This window comes from Mustela erminea, chromosome 8, assembly GCF_009829155.1.
Source record: "Mustela erminea isolate mMusErm1 chromosome 8, mMusErm1.Pri, whole genome shotgun sequence".
NCBI lineage: Eukaryota > Metazoa > Chordata > Mammalia > Carnivora > Mustelidae > Mustela > Mustela erminea.
In genome coordinates this window covers 103,288,493-103,314,887 of record NC_045621.1, presented here as the reverse complement: position 1 = coordinate 103,314,887, position 26,395 = coordinate 103,288,493, and the positions used below count along the sequence as shown (strand labels likewise).

Here is a 26,395-nt window from a genome sequence, read left to right as displayed (position 1 = left end):
CTGCACCACAGGCAATACACCATCCCATCCCAGACAAAGAAACGGAGGTGCAGGTTTATTAAGCAATTTATTCAAGGTCTTCTGGTACTGAGTAGTAGAGCTATGTTTCTGCTGTGCCACGCTGCTCCTGGGAACCACCACTCTGCCTTCTAGGATATGCTGGGAATGACCAATGAGGTTTTTTAAACTTTGAAAATGCCTCTACTTCCAAATTTGTACCACACATACCAAAACGGACACTGAAAACTGGTGCTGCTTCTGATCATGGCTTCCACTTGGTCTCTTGCGTTCTTATTAATAGCAACTCTGACCTAACAAAAGTGCAGGTATTACACTTCCAAGAAACTGAAAACAGTTCATAAGAACATAAATGTTTCACAAAAGCTTTATTTGTGGTTGCATCTACAGTTCTCATGTCAGTATATAGATAGTCAGTTCAGTGCAGTGCTTCTAATATAAGTCATATAAAACTGTGGAACACAATGAAGAATAGTGCACTTGATATAAAAATAAATTACACTTTAAAAGCTACTGCAAAGTGTCACACATATAAAAAGTAAACAAAATAGTTAGTGAGGTCCTTTCAACTATCATATCCAGAAAAGAAAATACACTCACAAAAATAAGAAGAGCAAGGGGTCTGTACTAAAACACCTCCCTGATAAAAAGAAATTCTGGGAAGTGACTGAATCATTGTCTCAAGCAGCATGATGAAGAGACTCACGTATCCTACCTTAGAACTGGAAATAATTACAGCTCTACCAATATGCTAACACAGCAGACAGAGTTTGGCTCAGGACAAATTTCTATAATCCAAACAAACTTCTTCATCTCACTGAAGGCTGACAGATAGGAAAAGATTCCAACTTTCTTCTGATCATCGAAAACCCAGAGTGTTTACATTTTTGAGAGGAAACAGGGACAAATAATAAAGAAATATACATTCTTCGGTCTGCAGAAGATTCCAGGCTTCGAAGCAACTGAAAGGCTGAGGGCAAGACTGATTAGAAATTGGTGAGGCCTCCCAAAGACTCTCAGAGCTGGGAGACCCAGGACTGTACCTTGTCCGTGTGCAAATGAGGATGGCAACGTCTAGAAATGTCAGGTGCCTCCACGTGACAGCTGCTGTTGCAGAACCTATGTGAGTACTCCTCTGCCTCCCAGGGAGCCACGGTGCCACACCACCAAGTGTGGACTTGGGAGTTGGCACCTGTCTTTGTAACTGCACCGAGTGGAGCACAGCCAGCCCATGCGCATACTATTGTCTGTCCACTTGTGTGCTTCGGCAGTGCAGCTGAGCCATGAAGTACTAACTGTCTCTACTCTTCACAGAAAACCTTTGCTCATCCCTGCTCTAAGTGAGAAGACAAGAGCTTTGCTTCTCAAGACCCTTACTTACAGAAAAAAAATGGAAGATTTTTCTCAATGTAAGTGATGCCAAATAATTCTGCTCTAACAGAGTCTCTGAAGTGACCCCTGAGCTTTCATTCTGGACCTTTTGCAAGAGAAGACAGGGGTGCTGGTTTTAGCCAGAATTGGGAAGCATAAGAGAACAAGCAGTCAAGATGCAAGCAACCACCCAAGAGCTTTCACCCTTAACTGCCCACAGAGCATCTGTGATTGTGCAAAAACAGATAAAGGTGAAGATAAACAGTAGGCTGTAAGAAATATTTTTAAACAGAATTTTTCTTAAAACAATATAAACTTTTTAGGAAAGCTGTTAATGGTATGTCTAAATTTATCAAGACCAAAGGAACCCAGTGATTGCTTTGTTCAGCAGTGTTTCTCAAAGGGCAGGCATGGAAGAACAATGAGCCCCTCCAGAGTATACGAAGGTGATACTACCAACAACAGTTAAGAAGCAGGATCTCATTTATCATTTCACAAGTTTAAAAGAAGAGTCAAGGGCAGAAAGCTGAAACCTACCACTCTTATTTTAAACCATCATGCCAATTGTTCCTTCCCCTACCCAGGCTATCAAACGGCCTGATTTGAGGTTCCTCTCCTTTCCGCGCCCCCAAGGCCTGTAGCAGATGCTGACCACGTGGCACTGTACTAAGTGTTCCTGGGGCAGAGCACACGGGGAGCCGTGACACACGGGCAGCAGCACCAACCTAGTCCTTGCAAGCCCCACAGACCCACGAGGCCTGGCAAGACAACAAAAGAAGCCCTGCCACTCTCTCAGCACCAGCCTCGAATCTGCTCCCAGTCACAAGTTCCATCATCACTGATCCTAATGAGTTACCACAGTCAAATCTGGTACTGGAAAATCTGGGAAGAAAGTAACCACAGAGCAGCTGAGCCTGTGGCTAAAAGCCTTCTGTTATTTGTTGCCAATCTGGCTCAGTTATCTCAGCTATAAATCACCTCCAAACTACCTTCAAACGGAAGAATGCGAACAGCTTTCTAGCTGGAGCCCTCAAATCAACTATTGTTCTTGTTCTCTTTTCAAACGAGTTCTCATTACTTCTGACTCAATTAAATGTTGCCAATATTTCTTTTTAGCTACACTTACTAAGGTGCATGGGAACCTCACTCTAGAGAAAAACTTCCTGTCCAACTAGCTGTCGTTTTCAACAGCCAGTAAGGTTCTTTCATCTCATCTGAGGATCAGAACTTTAGTTAATCAGATGATTCTCGGATGTGCAGGTGGGTTTTAATCTTTGTAGGGGAGGACTATGCCCTGAAGGTCAACAGCTGGTCATGCCACCAGAGCTGTCCCTCCTCCCACTTTGATGTAACCGACCTGCCGCCTTATGCACTATTATCTCAAATCTCACTCTGCTCACATTCTTTACTGACGCACATATATCAACTTCTCTCTCATCACAGGGACAGACTTTTCCCATCCCTCTCAGACACATTCACCAGATATCCTGAGCCTTGCCATTCTCTCCCCTCCACTCTCAGATGAGCAAGAACAAGATCAGTGTGACAGCAGCTCTGGGGAAGGCACCAGCAGCAGTCATGACAGGGAAGTTATACATGACCGGTATCTAAACTGCGAGGGCTAATTCATCATTAAAATATTAATTTCCATGTTCACCAGTTTGTGTCAGGACAAAAGACAAAATTTCCTCCTTTTAGCCTGAGATTAAAGTAAATTTTAAGGAAGTCCTTTTCAATATGCCAACTGGCAAGAATATAGGTACCCAAAGACACAAAGATTATAGAATATATTCAGCAACTTATTCTTAAATTGTAAAAAGTTTAAAATAAGGATGGTGCTGCCTCCTAAACAGGACGGGAAGTTTAGGCCTTCCAAGCTAGTAATACCTTAGCTGCTCTGTGGTTAGATGCACAACTTCAACCTTCCAGTACATCTAGAATTGTCAGCACCCTGAAAATTTGGATGTCCAGTCCCGCATGTTTTGGGTCAGGCCCCTGGTCAAGTCCTTGGTTCTGCGTGTCACTTACAGCTGTGAGAAAATTTGTTTTACAATTAAGAATTGGCAAGAGTTCCACCAATGAAATTCACAAGCTCGGCACAATGGCTAAGGGGAAGCAGCCAGCAAGAAGTGCCAATTTTCTTTCCTTCAGCAAAGTTGCTCTGTGCAAAAGTGGTTTCCAAACTCTACAGCTCCCTGGGAAACAGCACAAGATTAAAATTCCTGAGCTTTCCAGACACTAATGTGTGTTTGCCTAGCACATGACTATGCTACAGGGAACACAGGACAGTCCAAACCATGGAGTTTTAAATATCACACAACTGGATGTTCTCTTTGTGCTGAGCAACATAAATTAACACCCAGTTATATACATAATACAGGGCATAAAACTAAACATCAAATTCGAGGTGGTATGGTTTGACACCAATCCTTGATCACAGGGATTAACAACAATGATACCAATATGGTTTCTACCTCATCCTGATTTCCAACAGCAACTGCAGATTACCTCCTGCATTCTGAATTTTTAAAGCTAAAACAAGTGTTCTTCTGGAAGTCAGGATTGCAGGAGGTTATTTTTATACTCTTCTTCATTTTCTATATGCAAATGTGCTACTTTTACATACATACAGTTTTTTTTTTTTATACCCGAAGTGATTAGGAATTAGAGACCTTTTAAAATTAACACAAAATTCCTAATGTAAGGTGAGATACCCGTTCTTACAGTATGCTAAGTACAGTTTCAGAATAGGTGTTCAAGAAACAAAACCCCCTCAACTCCCAATTGCCTATTTCTGTCTTGGTATTTTGGTTTAGTTTAGCTTAGTTTAGTTTATAAATTCTAAACTGATTCAGCTTATATTAAAAGGAAATGAAGTCTATATCCAAATCAGTGCCAGTGTGGAGAAGTGACTGTTGTCTCCATCCAGCTGAAAAGTTAGAGAGTATGTGTGTGGTGCATGTGAGGGCTTCCTGTGGGGAAGCAAGGCTTAAAACAAAACAAAACAAAAAAACCAACAAACCAGGATGCAAAATATGCACAACTGATTTCTCTGTATTCTTCTCAAGGTTTAGCTTACCTTAACGTAAACTTAGGAGTACTAAGATAGCCAGTAAGAAGCCAAAAGTATAGGAGACACCTGAAAACCTTCTGTACTCTAACTTCTCTTAGTACTGTAGTAATTATAAACACTGAGGCCTCAAACTACCTACAAGGTGTCCTCATTAATTTCCTAAACTCCTGATTTCCAGTACTGCATGGATAAGGGGAACTTCGCTAACAGGCATTCAGATCAAGGATACTCATCCTGATACTAGAGAGAGAAATAACATTCAAAAGGCTATTACTGACTACCAGAGACAGCCAGGTTATGGAGGGGTTATGAACAATTATAACCACTAGATGGAGCCAAGAGTTCGAAGAAACAACAGGGAAAAATAATTGCCTTGTTTCAGAATATACAACTTAAATACAATTATAGAAAGTAAAGACCAGATGCCCTCATTCGGGCAAATATGTAGTGTAATTAAACCCTTCCAGCTGGACGGAAAATGTTTTTCATTGAGTTGAAGTCAAATTTGGGTGAGCTTTTTTACTCACAACTAAGGACAAGCTCCAGAATCTGAACATTCCAACAGAAATGGATTCAAGGACGGACAGCTGCAGAGCGCTGAATATTCCAGTTACAGGTGAGAAGGAGCCAGTCCCTCAGAGCTCAGTTGTCAGTAAACACTTTTGCTTCAAGACTGTTTCTTCCGCTAATGTTGGAAGAGAGCTGAAAGGAAGAAAGAAGGAATAATTATTCAGTGAAACCACTGGGGTGGGAGCAATGTGCATTTCTTCACCAGTGCTAAGTGGAGCACGTTGAGAGTAAATTACAGACCTAAATGACTATGCAACACCTAATTTACCAATGAGATATTTACAGAAGGGAATTTTCTAGATAAATGATACTTATTTCATCTTGCAATGAAATCTAAAAGATATCAATTTCCCCTACTGCCTTGAATAAAACATACCAAACACTTAATCATTTCTTAATGTCAGGGTTATTATTATGAATGGCAAGAACAGTACTGTGGTGAGCATGACAGTAAATCTGCTCAAGATATATCAAGGTCAGTGGGAACACTGTTCTGTGCTTTACACAGATAGTCCCACATGGCTGTGGCTGAGTTCCCACCTAGTTAATCTGCTTTGTCAGAGTTATGTGAAAAATAAAAGGATGTGGGCTTTGCATGAGCACCCAAGAGTCTCTGCCATAGCTGAAGAGCATGAACGGAGGCAAAGATGTAATATCATCTATCTTGGTTTCATTAAAACTTATATCAAAATATGTAGTACAAAGGACAGAATTTAACATGTCAAAACTACGAACAAGCTTGATAGCTGAAACAGCCGTCATGTGTAACAGCCCTCTCCATTTCTACTACATAGAGACAAATACTTTCAACAGTTGTTTTTTGTTTTTGTTTCCGGCATTTTCTTTCACTTTTCTGTATCTCTGTTTCTTTAAGTGTTGTCTCTGGGATTTGTTATAAGTGCAAATTCTTAGGCACCACCCCAGGCAAACTGAATAGTAGGCTCTGAGGATGGGACCCAGTAAGCTGTGTTTGTTTTAAAGATTTATTTATTTTAGAAAGCGCATGCACAGTGCATGTGCATAAGTGAGAGAGGCAGAGGGAGAGGGAGAAAGAATCTCAAGAAGACTCAGCCACTGAGTGCTAAGTGTGGAGCCCAACGCTGGGCTCAGGCTCATAATTCTGAGATCACGACCTGAGCTGAAACCAAGAGTTGGATCCTCAACCAACTGCACCACCCAGGACCCCCTAAGCTGTGTTTTAACAAGCCCTCCAGGTGATTCTGATGTACAACTAGCAAAAATCCAGGGGCCTATTTCCATAGTGACTTCCTGCCATGGACTATAAAAGCTTACCATTCTTAGAGCCCACTCACCAGCTCCCTAATCCTTCCTTCCTACCTTTTCAACACAGTTAAATGAACAATTTTCATGATGTTAATATTCAGTGTTTGTTGTAATTATGCAAATATCTTCACAACTGATATAAGCATATTATAGTTTTTCTTATATAATTTGCTCTTCCTGGATTGAAGAACTGCTTCCTTTTTTTCACTGTTTGTTCCATTTTCTGTACTTATTTCTAATTTGTCCTTAAGCTTGCAGCTAGAACCATGGACCTCACCATAGTACATTCAGACGTGTAATTTAACTTTTCAAAAACTGGGGTAGACCACATATTTGTGTTTTTTTTTCTTGGCAATATCCTTCTTGGAACTCTGTACCCCTTCTTCAAATCTGTACAGAATTGTTCCTAGACCGGTGGGGAAGCTGCTGCCTCAGAACTTTCTTCTACCTTCCTCCTGGTCAGTTCCTATACCTGTTTCCTGGGTCCTGTGTTTTCTTCCTTGGATAATCACCTTGTTTTAATGAAACACATCCTCTAGTAGGTAAATGCCTGAGTAAAACCGCATGGGAAGTATATATTTTAGAGAAACTCCAGGTCTCATTCTAATCTCACACTTACCTGACAGTCTGGACATCTAGATAAAAAATAATTTTCCTCCAGAATTCTGAAGGCATTGTTCCATTAACTTCCTGCTTTCAGAGAAGTATGCGTTCATTCTGATTACCAATCCTTTCATGTAATCTTTTTTACCTCCCTCTCTGAAGACTTACATATCCTTTCTTAACTCTGATATTCTGAAATTTTATGATGGTCCTTGGCGTTGTCTATTTTCATTCTTTGTGCTAGGTACTCAGGCCCACTCAATCTAAAAACTCAAGTACTTTTTGGTACCTGGGTACCTCAGTCGTTTAAGTGTTTGCCTTGGCTCAGGTCATGATGTCGGGATCCTGGGATCAGGCCCATATTAGGCTCCCTACTCAATGGGGAGTCTGCTTTTCCCTCTCCCCCAGCTCATGCTCTGTCTCTCAAATAAATAAAATCTTAACAAAACAAAACAAAACTGAAGTACTTCTGAGAAATCTCAATTCCTCTGACAATCTTATTTATTCTTCTTTCTGGTTTTTCAGTAATTCATATATATTGGGCTGCCTGGACTAATTCTCCATTCTCTTCTGTCCCAGTTTTCATCTTATTCTTCTACTTTTTTGGGAGATTTCCTCAACCTTATCTTCCACACATTCCTTGGATTTTACTCTTAACATGGTTAATAATTTCTAAGAACACTGAGGATTCTGTTTCTTTTCTTTTTCATTTCCTGTTAGTGTTGCAGGTATACAGCATCTCCTCTCTCATAAAACTATCACTTGGGAAGTTTCTGATACTCATGTTCCCTTCTGTCCTCCCTGCTTCTTTTTCAGCTTACTGGTTTTAGGTTTTCCTCACCCTTCTGGAAATCTTTGGCTCTCTTCACACTTATGAGGAAAGCACCTATTCATATTTAAAAGTGAAGCACTAGACTACACTGGACTACATACCAGAGAAACTCATTAACTAATGGGCTTGTGGTAGTTGCAGAGGACTCCACAAAACTGTGTCTAGACTTTAGACCCACAGAAAATGAGATTATAAATGTGTGTTGTTTTAAGATGCTAAATATGTGACAATTTGCTACACAACAAACTAATAAACATAATTATGTTTACACAATTATCTATATTGCTATTTATGTAGTTGACTATTAATGGGGTTTTGGAAAGTTTTCAGCTTGGGCTATTATGAATACAGCTGCTATAAACATTCTTTTACATGTCCTCTGATAGACATTTATTTATATTTCTACTGGTATGTATATAATAGAATCACTGAGTCACTGGGTATGTTCAGCTTTAGTAGATACTGCCAAACCTATTTCCAACATGGTTATTCCAATTTAAAAAGTTCCAGTTGTCCCATACCTTCACCAACACTTGATACTAGGTGTCTTTTTCACTTCAGCAATTCTGGTAATAGACAGTGGTCATTACATGGTGGTTTGAATTTGTATTCCTCAATGACTAGTCAAGTTGTACACTGTCATGTATGCTAATTGACCACCTGGATAACCCCTTCTGAACTGCCTTTTCAAGTCTTGCCAATTTTTCTATTTATCTGTTTTTTTCTTATTGATTTATAAGAGATTTATATATTCTAAACATATAAAAGATTCTTTCCTTTGGCAAAGAAAGATAGATGGAGATCAATGGGGAGGAGGGAGGAAGTGCAAGTATTTTCTCTCTCTGGCTTCCCTTTTTGAGATCTTGAAATCATTTCTTTTAATGAACAGAAGTTCTTGATATAATCCAAGTTATTGATTTTTTCCCCATTATTTAAGCTTTTGACCTGTTTAAAAAATATTTCCTGATCTCCAGAATGTTTGCTTATATTTTCTTCTAAAAGCTTTATTATCTGATGTTTCACATTTAGATCTGCAATCAATCTAGAATGGATTTTTGTGTATGGTCTGAGGTTGGGTCAAAATTCATCTTTTCCCATGTGGGTATTTAATTTGTCCAGCTGATTTACTAAAAAGCCATCCTTTCCCCGAGAACCACACCATCCCTTTTTCACAAATCAGGTAACTGTTTATGGGTGAGTTTGTTTCTAGACCCTATTCTATTCCCCAGATTCATTTATCTTTTTTTTTTTTTTAAGTATGATTGACATTTAACATTATATTAGTTTCAGGTGCACTACTTCTACCTGTCCTTTTTGATCTCTTTAATTCCTCTATGACTATTTTGTTCTGGGAAGAAATGTCGACAATCTCTTCTTTCATCTGTAATTTTTAATTTAGAAGTCCTAAGAACTCATATTTTGTTGTGTAAACTCAATTACAAAGCATTATCGCCTGGTTCTTTGCACATAATCTTTATTTTTACAGTGGCAATTACTAGGCATATAAATGGTTAGAAAAATAACCTATTAAAACTGTACACAGTGCTATTTGACAACTATATATGAATTCCCTATGGCAAATCCCATGCCTCTTTTGTTCACTGCTATCTTCAGTGCTGCCAAACCAGATAATATCAATGCCTGGTACATAACAGACATTCAATAAGTGTTTGCTGAGTGAGTGATTGTATTACTTTGAAGACTGTGAAGATAAGAGAACAACTTTAAAATGAAACTATCAATTCCTCTCAAGTTAATCAGCTCAAACAATTTTTCTAATTAATGAGGACATTTCTTCTTTAATTAGGAAAGCATCTACTTCGACTGACCTACACTCTCAACACCAGGAGGATGTGAGAAACAGGAAAAGTCTGAGGTGAGAATGAAGGCAGCTGTACATCTTCTGCAAAATATATACAGTTTGGGTCCTAACAATGAAGAGTTGAAGAACTACACGCCAGACAAAAGGTTTTTTTGAGTCTAGCTTCTGTTTGTGGCAAGCAATATGCTGAAATGAACTTGTAACAGGTATTGGTAAAAGGTGTCTCAATCAGAGCCCTCATCTTGGGAATCTCCAACCTTACTCTTATCTGTAACTCTTCACCTTATAGATGGACAATGTAATAGTAAAAAATGAAAGGAAAAGACATAAATGAGTTTTAATATAAATTTTTAAAGATAAGCCTGTTAGGGGCGCCTGGGTGGCTCAGCGGGTTAAAGCCTCTGCCTTCGGCTCAGGTCATGATCCCAGGGTCCTGGGATTGAGCCCCGCATCGGGCTCTCTGCTCAGCAGGGAGCCTGCTTCCTCCTCTCTCTCTGCCTGCCTCTCTGCCTACTTGTGATCTCTGCCTATCAAATAAATAAATAAATTCTTTAAAAAAAAAAAAAAAAAGATAAGCCTGTTAATATGTTAACATTTATGAAGACTTCATAAAAATATATAAGGGTTACCTCATGATTTTGTAGAAAATTGTTATAGACAAGAAAAGAGAAAAAACACTATTCTAAATAGGGAAAAAATTTATCCAGTTTCAATTAAGTTCAGTTAAAGAAGAACTGATATTACTGCTATAAATATATTAATTTTATTATTTTTTCCTCCTAACAGATGCCTAAGAATTGCAATGGAGAAATAATTTCCTCACCTGGTCACAGCATCCACCAAGAATGGTGCTGGGGGAGAAATCAGCGAGACCACTTCTCTGTTACCATGTCCCTCCTTCCCTGCCAAGGGTGGTCCACTTCCTGCCAGTCCACTGGAAAGAACACCACTCTGCTGAGGGAGACAGACACACCTGAGCAGAGGTGACAACACCGGCTTGGGCATCAGCAGTTCAGCTCCAAAGCTACCTTCCCTAATGATTATGGTAATAAATAAGAGGATTTTGATGGTCATGGGCTGTTTTGGTTTGTTTTTTAACATACTCCACCTTAGATTTTTATTTTTGTTTTCATCAGCAGCATTAAGCCTTTATAAACAGAAACACTAAATCACTAGTTTGAAGCCATTAAGTTCAGTAAACAGAACTTTGGGAATGAACGCACATTTTTAAGGAAAAACAAGATTCTGGTAATCCTTTAGGCCTTACTCTGAAAGGGTAACCAAATAAAAACTGCAAATTATCATTAACTTACTGGTACAATCCACCGTGGTGTGATCATGGATGTTGAAGATACCTAAAATAAATTTTATATATGTGTTTACTTTTAGGGAAGACTTGTTTTCATAATCATGCTCACTATGTTTTCTTCTCCGGAATGCACTGTAGAGGGAGACAGTTCTTAATGGCTCCCCGAGGTGACATGCACTTTGAATCCAAGATCCTCTTCTACAACACAGATGTCATACTCACCACTTAAGAAACTGTTATAATTTTAAGAATCTCTTTAATTTAAAAATGTTCTACTTCAAGAAAGCTACTACTACTTTCAGTTCCATATTAATAGGACTTCCCCCACCCCCCAAACCCAGCACCCAGTTTAACATTTTATTTTCTGACATTTCAGTTCATTATAAATAATCATAGCCTTCTTGGTAGCATCCTGAACAATGTATTGGGACTAATCCAAATGAAGAGCACAAAGAAAGTACATAGAAAAAAAAATCTGTTTATATACAAGTCATTCTCTAATTATCATTCATGCATATAGAAACACTCATATTGCTCTTGACTAATTGGGAAGGACCTAGAAATAATGAGAATAGTAAAGTATAGAACTTATATTGGGGGGGGTTATAATGACAAAGTTTAAGAATAGAAACAGAAGTCTTGAATGAGAAAAATATTGTAGTCTTAGCTAAGAACACAAATTATTATAAATATATCAATTCTTTCCCCAAATAAACTTATGCACTTAATGCATTTACAAATAAAAATCCAAAGGATTTTTGGAGGGGTGGCACCAGAAAAAGTTATTCTAAAAATCTTCTGAAAGAATTAAGAAGCAAAAATTTAAAAACAGCTACATAAAATGCTTGGCAGGCCTTACTCTGTATCAAAATCAATAAAAAAGCTAAAGTTATTAGTAGAGTGTTGTATTTCTAATAACAGAGAAATCTATTAAGTGTAACAGAAAGGAGAGTCAAATATGCAGAATCTAAAATATGTGATATTCTAGATTTTGATTTAAAACAAAAGCAGCATTCTAAATTTGCAGGAAAGGGAAAACGTATCAGTGATATAAAAAAGTTGTTTAGGGGCGCCTGGGTGGCTCAGTGGTTTAAAGCCTCTGCCTTTGGCTAAGGTCATGATCCCAGAGTCCTGGGATCGAGTCCCACATCTAGCTCTCTGCTCAGCAGAGTGCCTGCTTCCCCTGCCCCTGCCTGCCTCTCTGCCTACTTGTGATCTCTGTCATATAAATAAAATCTTTAAAAAATAAAAAAAATTAAAAAGTCGTTTAATCAATGATTTTCATCACCGTTTCCACTTATGATAGAGTGCACATGGAATAAGGTTCTAAGTTAGGCCCCAGGAAGTCCTTCTCTGGGCTTTTTTTTTTTTTTTAAAGATTTTATTTATTTGACAGAAAGAGACACAGCGAGAGAGGGAACAGAAGCAGTGGGAGTGGGAGAGGGAGAAGCAGGCTTCCCGCCGAGCAGGAAACCTGATGTGGGGCTCGATCCCAGGATCCTGGGATCACGACCTGAGCCGAAGGCAGATGCTTAGCAACTGAGCCACCCAGGCGCCCCCTTCTCTGGGCTTTAGGCCATCTTGCATTAATCTCTGAAGTTACTTCTTTTATCTTTATAAAGGATTATCATGGCTCAACACTGACACTATCCCTTTTGTCTTCTGCCTGCTCACTTTTCCAGACTTATGATCCTTATCATTTGGTAAAGTTTCTATTTACTGATCTGAGCTAGTGGTTACCAAAAGGTGGTTCCCAGACCACATCTGCATTACCAGGAACGTGTTAGAAATGCAACTTCTCAGGCCTTAACTACCAACACCCCCACCACCACCACCACCAAATCACAAACTCTGAAGGTGAAGCCTGGCAATCCGTGTTTTAATACACTCTCTAGGTGATTCTGATACACACCCAAGTTTAAAAACTAATGATCTAAGCAAACATTCAGGTCAGAGAAAGTACCATCTGTACTTCCAAGTCTTCAAAATGACATCTGGTTGCCACAGCAATTCTTGTCATATTACTCATAACACACTGAATTTGTACATCCTTCATCTCAACTGTACAGTAAGTCTCTGGAGGGAAAGCATTGTTTCTTATTTGTATTATAATTTGGTCACAGTACCCAACACATACTATCTCCCATACTGCAGTAACAAGCCATACTTTCAGTGCCAACCACTCTTATGCTCTATGTCCTTATTGTTTCAAATTCTTTATGTTTATCCCCATATACTTCCTTACATTACTTAATACAGTGTTGGATTACAAATAGGCTTACAGTAACATGTGGTTACTAAACAGTGACACATAAATTTAAACTGGTGAAATTTTAATAGAAAGGCAAGGCTAAGTGGTTACTGAAATATGACCTCTTAAATGAACAGTTTTACTATGCGGTTAAAAAGGCAAAAATTGGAATGTAGCAGGAGTATTTTTCAAAATAGAAATTCCTTTCCAACTTGCTGTTTTAAAGCCATTTACCTGAGGGGGGACTGTGTGGTCCATTAGATTCTCAGTTAGAGATAAAAGCAAGGCATCCAATTCATCTGTGGCATCCTATGAATGATAAAATATTTATAGCTGTTAATATTTATAGCTGTTAAATGACTCATTAATCATCAAACTAAATTTTTTCCATATCCTCTCAACTTATAATTCTGACCCAGCCTTTGTTGGTGTTAACCTTTAAACAAACAGGGATGGATACTCAGGAATCATGGTTATTATAGTGATTCCACTTTGCTTGGAGGGGAACCTAGACCAAAACGAGAAGTTGAGAAAGATAGTGTTATGGGGGTACCTGGCTCAGTCAGTTAAGTGTCTGCCTTCAGCTTTGGTTATGATCTCAGGATCCTGGGACCGAGTCCCACACTGAGCTCCCTGCTCAGTGGCGAGTCTGCTTCTCCCTCTGCCTCTGGCCCTCTGCCCAACTTATGCCCTCTTTCTCTCAAATAAATAAAATCTTTAAAAAAACCAAAAAGCAGTTTTATGGGAATTTTCATAGTGCTACTCTTTTTGGTGAGACAAAACTCAGGTAGGGTTAAGACTACTCTGGCTTGGGGTGCCTAGGTGGCTCAGTCGGTTAAGTGTCTGTCTGCCTTCAGCTCAGGTCATGATCCCAAGGTCCTGGGATGGAGCCCCACATCAGGCTCCCTGCTCCGTGGGAAGCCCTGCTTCTCCCTCTCCCTCCAACTGCTGCTCCCCCTTGCTTGTGTTCTCTCTCTCCCTCTCTCTCTCTGTCAAATAAATAATAAATAAAATCTTAAAAAAAAAAAAAAAAAGGGACTGTTCTGCCTCTTAGCTCTTAGACTGGAAGAGAGAGATAAAAGTTTCAGCACAGGAGACAGTAAGTAAAGAAGATGCCTAAATTCCGAAGACCTTTTTATCCAGAGGTACCAGTACTTCACTGTTTGAAAAAGAGTACAATATGAACTTCCCCCATAAATATTAATCAATACTTTTTAAATAGTATTTGAAGCACCTAACGGAAGATGGGTCTCTGTATTACAGAAAAAGAAAGAGAGAGAGAGAGAGAAAGAAAGAAGGTAAGTCGGTAGGAATAATTTAAAGATAATAAAGATAAAATTCCAAACTGGAAATAGGAAAAGTAAGTATCTAGGGTGTAGTAAACATAACAAAAAAGGCCCTTCATTTATACAGTCCTATTTCCATCTATCTGTCTTCAGGCTGTGGTCAATCTCCTATTTATGTCTCAACATTCCACTTAATTTTAATCCCAGGTAGGAAAAAATTGTTCTAAAAAAAAAAAAATTGTCTCTCCCTTCTCACATCTCCCTCCTCTTTTGCCACCACCTCCCACCTGTGACCTGAGTGCCCCCAAACAGCATGTATATATCTCTCCCATAATGTATTAAAATTCACTCTCTCAATGGAATGTAAGCATTCTGAAAAAAGAGTCCATGTTTAGCCTTCGAATTTTTGAGACTAGCATGCTATCTGGTACATATTATAATATGCAATAAATCTCTGAATTAAATGACCTGCTCTGTTCTAAAAAAATTTCAGATTTCACTTAATTTTCAATGATCAAAGATGTCAATGTATCTTTTTAGGATTTTAATTAGCAGAAAGGAAGCTCCTGACTGAACATATTTTAAGTTGGATTTTTTTAAACCCAAAAGTCTGAAAAATTATACACCTAAATCTCAATTATAAGTCTTTGGATAGCAGGAATACGGGTGATTCCTAACTTCTTTTTATGAAATATTTGACAAATTACTACAGTTAATGCATTTATATGGTTAAAGAGCAAAATGGTAAATGTTCATTTATAAGGGTAATTTTTCATTTAACTTGCGAATTAAAACATTCAATGGGCAATGAACTAGATTTCTATGATTTCTGGACTGGTAAGGGCATGACCAGGAGCAGAAAAGCAAGGGCTATGACGAGCTGGTTATACTACACAATGATAGGGTGCTGGTGTTTCAAGAAATCATTATTTATTTAGTGCCTACTATGCGTCATCTAGTGTTTGAGACATTAGGGAGGTATAGCCAGCATCAAAAAATGAAAAATACAAAGATTACCTAAAACAAAAAGATCAACAACTAACAGAAAAACTGAAGAAGCCCTGAGATACTCTTGTGAAAGACTCTGACAATGGGAGTCTCTCCAGAGAACTGAAGCTCAATGCTTTTCTTACAGTTTAAGTTCTGGTGTCAGTCAGAAATCACCAACATCTGTGGTTATACCACAGGACTCAATTCAATATGGTCTTTGCAGAAACTTTCAAAGCCAAGTGTCCATTACCTTAAGAACAGAACCATTTGCTGCAGGTGTGGTATGCATCAGAGCAAGAGAATCTTCAGGGAAGGGCACATTATTCTCATTTAATACAGCACTGGAAGAAAAAGATAAACTCACATCATGGAGCACCTATACAGGCATAAGGAACATGTTCGAAGAAAGGACTTCAGAAAGAAGAGCAATAATTCATGTAGAGGAAAAAGAAATGACAATCTGTGAGGAGCATAACAGCAGTTAGTGTTGCATTCATATGTGAGACCCTTCTCCACCCACCATGTAACAGTTTTCATATCCACACCAGGTGCATTCACAGATGGATCAAAATGGTAGACTATTTTGCTTCTCTACTAAATCTCACTGAAAGTTCAGAAAAGATTTATTTTAAAAAGAAAAATATACAAACAAGATAGATCAAATTGAATGATTTTTAAAGGCTGTCATCAAATACATGAATGGGAAAGCTCAGTGGACTAAAAACTACCCAGAATACCTGAGATATTGGAGAATAGTCAGAAAACCATAGGAAGAAGCCACCATCTAATGACACAGGCTGGACACCCTACTGTAGAAGGCAGAAGCAATACCTAGAGTGGTCCAGAATACCTAGAGTGGTCCAGATAGTACAACAGGACTAGCCAGGTGAGAGGTATATGCCAGAGAATCTGTTACTAGGCCTGACAGCAGGAATCACAACAGTGTCTAATCCCAGGTAAGAATAACAGGAACAGAAGCAGTTTCACAGATGGCTTCAACACCAGGGAGGAAACGGGGGGGAATCTAGAGCCAAAAGGCCATCATTCACCAAGGTAACACATCAAGTAGGAAATCCCAGTCTTTCCTAATACTGCTGAAAAGTGTGTAATTAGGAGCAGGTCCTGAAGCCTACAAGGAGAATAAGAAAAAATGAGAAATATATCCTAGATTGAAAAAGTGAGACATAATTAATGAGGTGGAAGCTAGGACCCATAACAATGAAGCAAAAAGAGGCAAAGAGATAAAAAATAAGAAGGGATAGTTATGAGAAACAGAAATGATCATTATGTTTCAACTAATGGATACCTGACATTCAAAAAGGTAATGGCTTATGATTTTCTGGAACTAAAAAAAGACCCATATACATCTTCAGATTGAAAGACCACCTTGAATACTAAAAAAATTTTTTTTAAAAAACCTATTCTTAGACAGTAATGAAAATGCAGAACTTGAAGAATAAGCAGTAAAATGTAAAAGAGAGAAAAAATAACTTTGTGCTTCAGAAAGAAGCAACAGCTCAGAGGAAAGGACTCAATATAAAAAAAAAAATGAACAATTGGGGCGCCTGGGTGGCTCAGTGGGTTGAGCCGCTGCCTTCGGCTCGGGTCATGATCTCAGAGTCCTGGGATCCAGTCCCGCATCGGGCTCTCTGCTCAGCAGAGAGCCTGCTTCCCTCTCTCTCTCTGCCTGCCTCTCTGCCTACTTGTGATTTCTCTCTGTCAAATAAATAAATAAAATCTTAAAAAAAAAAAAATGAACAATAAAAGGAGTGTAATATTTCTTACAACAAATTCTCCCAACCCTTCAAGAAAAGATGTATGTATACAATTTATACTTCTGCAAAAAACAGGAAGAAGGAGATGAAAAGCTTCTGCAGCCATTCTGCTCAGTCATGACCCAGCAATTTCACTCCCAGGTATACACCCTAAAAAAATCCTCACAACATGTATAAGGAAGAACATGCACAACACTAATTTGGAACAACACAGCCCATTAATAAAAGAATGAATAAACTGTGACTGACTTATGTAGTTAAAAATGTAGTAAAAAAAAATAAAAAAAAATAAAAAAAATAAAAATGTAGTTAAAATAAGGGAATATGATTTTTTAAAAATTCAGATACATCAAAACAAAAAAACACTGAATTATATACTTCCAATGGGTGAATCACACATTATTTAAATTTTATCCCAATAAAGCTGTTAATACAAAAATAAATGATCTGAATAGATGTTTTTCCAAAGTAGAAAAGACATTCAACATTCATCAACTCAATCTCATTTTGGTAAATGAAAATCAAAACCACAATGAGACACACTTTATACTCTCTAGGATGGCTATAATTTTTTTTTTTAAAGATTTTATTTATTTATTTATTTGACAGACAGAGATCACAAGTAGGCAGAGAGGCAGGTAGAAAGAGAGAGAGGAGGAAGCAGGCTCTCCGCGGAGCGGACAGCCCGATGCGGGGCTCGATCCCAGTACCCTGGGATCATGACCTGAGCCGAAGGCAGAGGCTTTAACCCACTGAGCCACCCAGGCGCCCCAGGATGGCTATAATTTTAAACATGGAGAATAATGAGCATTGGAAAGGATGTGGAGAAACTGGTACCCACATACATTGCTGGTGGGAACTGAAACTGCTGTAGCTGTTTTGGAAGACAGTTTGGCAATTCCTCAAAAAGTTAAACACAGAGTTACTACGTGATTAACTCAGCAATCACCCTCCTGGGTATATAGAGAATTGAAATCATGTCTACAAAAATTCTTGTATGTGAATGTTCATAGCATACCATAACAGTCAAAGTGGGAACAACAGAAATGTCCATCAATTCATGTAAGGATAAACAAAATGTGGAATACGTAATACAATGAAACATTATTCAGCCCTAAAGAGAAGTACAAATACATGATACAGTATGGATCAACCATGAAAATATTATGTTAAATGAAAGTAGTCAGATATGAAAGCCCACATATTATGTGATTCCACTGATATGAACTGTCTATAGAGTAGGCAAATCTAATATATGGAGAGATTGCAATGGGTGTAATGGTTCTTTTAGAGGATATAGATATTATGAAATTAGACAGTGGTAATGGTACAAAACTCTGTCAGTATACTAAAAAGCACTGAATTGTATAAAGGGAAAACATTATGGTATGGGAATTACAACTCAATAAAAAAGATAAAGATGGTCTAAAATCAACTACAGCAAAATGTAGTATTGTATGATATTACAAAGCTTGCAAGATATTACAAAGCTTGATATTTGGTAAACAGCCAATATATAATCTCCGTAGTTTCCTCTGTGCCTGAAATATTTCCTTTTTCAAAAGGGAGTACAGTAGGGGCACCTGGATGGCTCAGTCAGTTAAGCAGCTGCCTTCAACTCAGATCATGATCCTAGGGTCCTGGGATTGAGCCCCAAAAAGGGCTCCCTGCCCAGCAGGGAGCCTACTTATCCCTCTGCTCCTCCTGCTTGTGCTCTCTCTAGTTCTCTCTCAAATAAATAAATAAAATTTATTAATTAAAAAAGGGGGTACAGGGATTTCTTAAAAGTGTTGTATGGCACAGGAACAAAACAGACAACAGAAAAGTAAAAGGTCCAGAAACAGACCCAAGTTTAAACAAGAACTTAAAGGATATATTTCAGGTGTGCCTGGGTGGCTGAGTGGGTTAAGCCTCTGCCTTCAGCTCAGGTCATGATCTCAGGGTCCTCAGAATGATCTCCACATTAGGCTCTCTGCTTAGCAGGGAGCCTGCTTCCCCTCTCTCTGCCTGCCTCTCGGCCTACTCATGATTTCTCTGTAGAAAGAAAGAAAGAAAGAAAGAAAGAAAGAAAGAAAGAAAGGAAGGAAGGAAGGAAGGAAGGAAGGAAGGAAGGAAGGAAGGAAGGAAGGAAGGAAGAAAGAAAGAAAGAAAGAAAGAAAGAAAGAAAGAAAGAAAATACATTTCAAGTCCTATGGGGAAACATCAACAGCCATTTAGAAAAGCAAATCCAGAAGTTGGAGTACATTCTAGGTTCTTTCCAGCTTTAAGAGGTCGATGAACTGGGCAGGCCTCTAACCCCACTATCCTCTTAATTGGAAAAAAAAAAGGGGTGCCTGGGTGGCTCAGTGAGTTAAGTCGCTGCCTTCAGCTCAGCTCATGATCCCAGAGTGCTGGGATCGAGTCCTGCATCGGGCTCTCTGCTCAGCAGGGAGCCTGCTTCCCCCCTCTCTCTCTCTGCCTGCCTCTCTGCCTACTTGTGATTTCTCTCTCTGTCAAATAAATAAATAAAATCTTAAAAAAAAAAAAAAAGAAAGAAAGAAAAAGAAAAAAATTTTTTTGATGAAGTTCTAAAAGGCTCTAATAAAAATATTGTGGGCCAACTGATTTACTGAAATTAAAGAAAAAGTTACATTTTAATTCCAGTTTTACCCCGATCATCAATTAGCTTGTTTGCTGAATACTAACTATAAAGTTGTATATACAAAGCATGCTATATGCTTAAGGGCTATTTTGGTTACAGTATCTGGAACTGAGTATGATTAATCAGGAAATTCCTCACTGAATACATTCTGAATAACGGGAAGAGGAACAGCATTCATTCATTCAACAATGTTTAGCACTGACAAAGCAGAGAACACTGGATACACAGTGATGAACAAAAACAAACTGGCACAGAGCAGGGGATAAAAGCCTAGCAAAGCAAATAAATGGCCTAATACTCATTAAAGAAAAGAGAAGCAGAAGGGACCTGGAGAGAACAGCAAATAAATTTACTCGAATAATGTGAGGGCCCATAATAAAAAAGTTTGTAAGAACAAGGCCACTGCGATAACAGGATGGCACTAGAATTAAGAGAAATAATATACATCCCACACCATGTATAAGATTAAAACTATCTTTAAAGATTGCTTTTGCTCTGCAGTTTGATTCAGTAAAAGAATGAGAATGCAGAGAGACAAATTAGAAGTACCTCCAGATAATCTAAAACTAGGTAGTAAGCAGCCAAGTAATGGACAGAAGAGTGAATTCAAGCGATCTTTCAAATAGCCTGCAATTATGAGGTGATACACTGGAAAAGAGGAAACAGACCAAAAAAAGAAAAGTGAAGAGGAGAAAAACATCAATTTAATTCTGTCTAACCCAGAACTGTACCTGTTTGTGGAAGCATCCTGAACACTGGTGTTTTTATGACTTAATAAGCTATCTTCTCTTGTAACCTAAGAAAATGAAATCATAAAAAAATTATAAACATCTGTTGAGGATACTAAAGTCACAAGAAATTTATACTTCTTTCCAGTAAGAACAAAAATACCACTTTGCTTCAGTTCTAGAGGTAATCATATCTTGTCCATGGAAATATCCATACTATACCTCTTACGGCCCCATCCCACATCCAAATTAATAATCCACGCTTCCACTTCAACAGCACACAAATTCACACCCTGTACTAGACAGCTCTCACTTAAATTTAAGATACCATGATGTGTTAGTCAATATGTACAGAATCCCAAAAGATTCAATGCCAGAATTTTTGGAATTTACATGATGAAAAGAAGAAAGAGATGTTAAGCAGTGTATTTGGCTTTTTATTTTTTCCTGAACACAAGGAATATGTTAAGAGGAAATTCTAAAATATTTTTCTGAAGGGGTCATTTTTTTCCTTTAACTTTATTGCAGTATCATTTACATACAGTAAAACACACACATTTTTAATATAGGGTTTGATGAATTCTGAAAAATACAGAGGTGCATAACCAACGCCAAAGTCACCATGTGCAACATTTTCACTACCCCCACAATATTCCCTTCTGGCCAATGCAACCTCATCAAAAACCCTTACACATGGCAAACAGCGAGCATTATGTCCTATAGTTTAATGTAAATTGAATCATAATACCTACTTTTTTAGTGTCTATCTCTTTAGAATGACATGATGTGGGGTGCCTGGGTGGCTCAGAGGGTTAAGCCTCTGCCTTGGGCTCAGGTCATGATCTCAGGGTCTTGGGATCGAGCCCCACATCGGGCTCTCTGCTCAGCGGGGAGCCTGCTTCCTCCTCTCTCTCTGCCTGCCTTTTTGCCTACTTGTGATCTCTGTCTGTCAAATAAATAAATAAAATCTTTAAAAAAAAACTAGAATGACTTGATGTTTTTGAGATTTGCTCACGGTGCTGCATCTATCTATCACCCACCAATTCATGACTTTTTATGTGCTGAGAAACATTCCAATGAAAAGATATACCACAATTTGTTTATGTTTACCTGCTGATGGACACTTGGGTTGTCTCTAGTTTTTACCTATTTCAAATAATGCTGCTAAGAAGACTCGTGTACTATCATCTGTGTAAACCTATGTTTTTATTTCTCTTGGGTAAATACCTCAGAGTGGACCTGTGTAATCATGTGGGACGTATATGTTTAAAACATCAACAAATTCTTCTTAAAGTGCTTATATAACATTTTATATTCTTACCAGCCATGTGCACTGCAGAAGCTCCAACACTGCCAACACAGGCATGGTCAGTTCTTAATACTGGCCATGAATGTGTTTTTCAGCATGAAGTGCGACTAGCTGTAGATTTTTTTCACCAATGTCCTTTATTAGGCTTAAGAAGCTCCATTCTGGGGGCACCTGGGTGGCTCAGTGGGTTAAAGCCTCTGCCTTCGGCTCAGGTCATGATCCCAGGGTCCTGGGATCAAGCCCTGCTTTGGGCTCTTTGCTCAGCAGGGAGCCTGCTTCCTCCTCTCCCTCTGCCTGCCTCTCTGCCTACTTGTGATTTCTGTCTGTCAAATAAATAAATAAAATCTTAAAAAAAAAAAAAAGAAAAGAAAAGAAGCTCCCTTCTGTTTCTAGTTTGCTGTGAGCATTTATCACAAATGGGTACTGATTTCTGTGAAATGCCTTTTCCATGAATTGAGATAATTTACTTTTTTTTTTTTTAAAGATTTTATTTATTTATTTGACAGACAGAGATCACAAGTAGGCAGAGAGACAGGCAGAGAGAGAGAGGACGAAGCAGGCTCCCCAGTGAGAGGAGAGCCCGATGTGGGGCTCGATCCCAGGACCCTGAAATCATGACCTGAGCCGAAGGCAGAGGCTTTAACCCACTGAGCCACCCAGGCGCCCCAAGATAATTTACTTTTTAATATGGTGAACTGTAGTGGTTTTTGAAGGATAAATCAACTTTTTTCCTGAGGTAAATGCTACTTAGTCTATTTTGTTAAGGATTTTTGAATCTATGTACAAGAGGGGTATTGGTCTATGGTTTCTTTTCATATAAAATCTTTTTCTGGCTTTGGTACTAGGGTAATACTAGTATCAGTAAATAAGGTGGGAAGTGCTCCCTCCTCTTCTATTTTCTGAAAGAGTTAGTGTGGAACTCTTATTTCTTCCTTAAAAGCTCAGTAGATTTCAACAATGAAGGCATCAGGTCCTTGATTTTTCTTCATGGGAAGGTTTCTAACTATAAAATGAAATCTCCTTATTTTAGGGTCATTCAAGTTATTTTTTTCTTGCTCAAGTCAAGAAAAATCCAAAACTGTAAATGAAATGTAAGGCAGTGACAACAATTACTACTGCTAATACAACATGCAGCTTCAACATTGGGGATTTCAACACTTAATTAAATGCTCTTTATGTTCCATGTCCTTTACATTATATTATCTTATCCTTGTAAACCACGGGTAGGTACTACCAATATCCTTTTTTTTTTTTTTTTAAAGATTTTATTTATTTATTTGACAGAGAGAGATCACAGGTAGACAGAGAGGCAGGCAGAGAGAGAGAGGGAAGCAGGCTCCCTGCTGAGCAGAGAGGCCAATGCGGGACTCGATCCTAGGACCCCAAGATCATGACCTGAGCCGAAGGCAGCGGCTTAACCCACTGAGCCACCCAGGCGCCCCCCAATATCCTTTTTTAAACATAATTAAACTGAGGCTCAGAGAAACTAACTTGCCAACTCACAACACTAGTTTGTGGTAGACTAGAAATGGGGTTCAAATTCAAGTTGTTTGATTCCAGAGCCTGTACTGTCATATTTTACATTTACTTTTACAGGCAAATATTATGTCTTAGGTTTATACTCGTGGGGAGAGGATAGATAACTAATGCATGAATAATATTCTGCAATTCATCTCAAGTTCCCTTTAAGGCTTGTGCTTGGGGACAGAGTGGATAAAGTGCATCTTCTCAACAACAGGGTATTTCAAAATTCTAGTTGATAATGTGATTTAGTGAGAAGGAATTCTGTTCTGATTTTACTATGAAGGGTAAGTCTGAAAGGGAGCACCAAGGAAAAACTGACTTTGGAGAAGATGGATGCCATAAACTTCATGGGGACTGGTCCTTCCCCACTGCATCCTTCACAATGCCACAGCCAACTCCTTTACCTTGTAACTGTCACTCTTGTGACACATAACTCTGCCAAACTGAGGGCAGATGGGTGGTGGGGAATAGCAGATTGCTAAAGAAAGACCTAAAACCACAGACTTAGTGTTGATAAGAAACTCAAAGTCATTACATTTTCTGGCTATAAAAGTGGCAAAGATTAGAGAATCACTTCTATAGGAATTTGACTTAAAAAGAAAAAAGAACTTCTTATGCCCTAGAGGGTCTTTACTTTCAACTTTTTATCCCATGACTGTCCCCTCTTAATCTAGCTTCTACTGAGACTCAGGAAGGCATTCTGCCATCTTGAGCATGTGTATGGGTACTACTCTCTATCTCTAATCACTAGCTAGGTCGTGTCTTTGGGTCTCTCTGCTGTTCTTTTCCCTTCATCAGGACTATCCTCATTAAAGACAGCTTACCATTATGGACACTGGGGAGGGTATGTGCTATGGTGAGTGCTGTGAAATGTGTCAGCCTGATGATTCACAGACCTATACCCTGGGGCAAATAATACATTATATGTTAATAAAAATAATTTTTTAAAAAAGAAAAAGAAAGAAAATAAATAATAATAAATAAATAAGTAAATAAATAAAGGCAGCTTACCTTATGCACTGCTTCTACCTGAGCCTTCAAAATATTACTCTTCAAGTCAGGAGGAACTCTTCTGGCATTCAATCCTGGGCTCTCAATGGCATTATTAAGACATTTCTCAGTCAACTTCACCACCTCCTCCTAGATATTAAAAATATAACTGTAAGCAACTCTGATGTACTATAGTTATATGGAAATAGGAAAGGTGCCGATGAAAGTTCATATTCAGACAACCAGGAAATCACGTGTCTTAAATAGTCATGTCCTAGTCCAAGAATAGTCACCTCTTACATGCAGTTTCAAACTAAGGCACAATAGAGAATGATTTCATGAAATATGAATTGGTAGGGGTCTCAAGAAATCATCAAGTCCAATTTCCTGTCTTTAAAGCAACTGAATAACTAACTACATCATTCAGGACAAATGCTTGAATGAAATTGTACATGGAAAACATGAGCGGTCTGCTGTATTTAAACTGATTTTAGGTTAGGCCCTACACAGGCTAATCACTGCAATTCTGGAGCTGTCACCAGTAGATGATTTTGTTTAGAATTATGTTTCTTAACCACAAACAGTCCCTCTCAAGTATAGACTACGAAAATAACAGAACAAAGCCCAAGTCCAGTCAGTGAAGGTCACAATGAAAACATTATAAATAAACCATTATGAAAAGCAATAAATGGAACGAAGCAAATTAAGAAGGTTAAGGGCTCCTGGATGGCTCACTTGGTTAAACATACGGCTCTTGATCTCATTTCTGATGGTGAGTTTAAGACCCACACTGGGCTCCGTGCTTGCTTGGCATGGAGCCTTCTTAAAAAAAAAGTACTTTAAATTATCTGCACTACAAATGATACTTAACTTGAGTGGCAACAACAACAACACTTTATCACTATTATTACTGTGCTTGATATTTAAGGCTGGTCTAAACAACAAACTCACTCTAAACATTTTCTTAGTCTTAGACACAGCTTTTGTTCCATAAAACAGATTAGCTGCTATGTATGGGATTACACACTATGCTGTTCTTTCAGATTTGAAAGATTTAATTAATGTGCTTATTCTGATTTGGTGTTTCTCAGTGTGGTTTCCACACATCTGCCTCTGTGTGGGACCCTAAAATCTGAATGTTGAAGAAGCTTCCATATGTGATTCTAATACACATAAAACTCTAAGAACCAATGCTTTAGACTAAACTCTTGACTGCCTAGTCTTGAGAATGATTCCTATTAATTGCAGGAAGTCCCTAAAAAAAGTCCTTTAGTCCCTAAAAAAAGTTCCTTTTTAAATTATAGGCAGTTCATATAGTATAATCCAGAAATCCCACTTCTGGACATATATTCAAAGGAAACAAAATTACAATTCTGAAGAGACTTCTGCCCTCCCATGTTCACTACAGTATTATGTGCAGTAGCCAAGATATGGAAACAACATAAACATCCATGGAAGGATGATGGATCAAAAATGTGGTGAGTGTAAATGTTTATATGGAACATTATTGACCTTTAAAAACAAGGAAATCTTAGCATAGGGAGCATAGTCAAATATTGTAATGACTTTGTACTGTGACAGTAACTACACTTATGGTGAGCATTTCATAATGCATGTAATTATAGAATCACTGCCATACATTTGAAACTAATGTAAGATTGCATGTCAACTATACTTCAATTTAAAAAAAGAAGGAAACTCTGCCATTTACAACAGCATGGATCAAGCTGGAGGGCATTATGCTAAGTGAAACAAGTCAGAGAATGGCAAATACCGCATGGTATTACTTACATGTGCAAATTAATAAACAAAAAAAAATCCAACTCAGAAACAGAAAGTAGAATGGTGGTTGCCATGGGTGGGGAATAGGTAAAGCCTGCTAAAAAGGTACAAATTTCCAGTTATAACATGAATTAAATTCTGAGGACCTAATATATAGCATGGTGGCTATAGCTAATCATCTGTTCCATATACTTGAAATTTGTTTAGAGAGTAGACCCTTTTGAGAATTTGGTGAGA

The 26,395-nt window shown here is 38.3% G+C and overlaps 1 protein-coding gene across 9 annotated transcripts in view; it reads right to left on the bottom strand.

Moving 5' to 3' along the window:
* Nucleotides 1–367: 367 nt before the first annotated feature.
* The window catches only part of EPB41L5 (erythrocyte membrane protein band 4.1 like 5), a 144,688-nt gene continuing 118,660 nt past the window's right edge, over nucleotides 368–26,395 (bottom strand). For 3 of the 9 annotated variants that reach the window (XM_032353883.1, XM_032353884.1, XM_032353892.1), the window contains 7 exons: nucleotides 24,398–24,526; nucleotides 20,557–20,621; nucleotides 15,660–15,750; nucleotides 13,368–13,442; nucleotides 10,887–10,928; nucleotides 10,397–10,527; nucleotides 368–5,164 (listed from right to left, as the gene is read on the bottom strand). In XM_032353883.1, the coding sequence (XP_032209774.1) occupies nucleotides 5,098–5,164; nucleotides 10,397–10,527; nucleotides 10,887–10,928; nucleotides 13,368–13,442; nucleotides 15,660–15,750; nucleotides 20,557–20,621; nucleotides 24,398–24,526 (600 nt within the window). In that variant the 3' untranslated portion in view covers nucleotides 368–5,097. The remainder of the gene's footprint in view (nucleotides 5,165–10,396; nucleotides 10,528–10,886; nucleotides 10,929–13,367; nucleotides 13,443–15,659; nucleotides 15,751–20,556; nucleotides 20,622–24,397; nucleotides 24,527–26,395) is intronic. The other 6 variants (XM_032353885.1, XM_032353888.1, XM_032353886.1 and 3 more) reach the window with 6 other exon arrangements.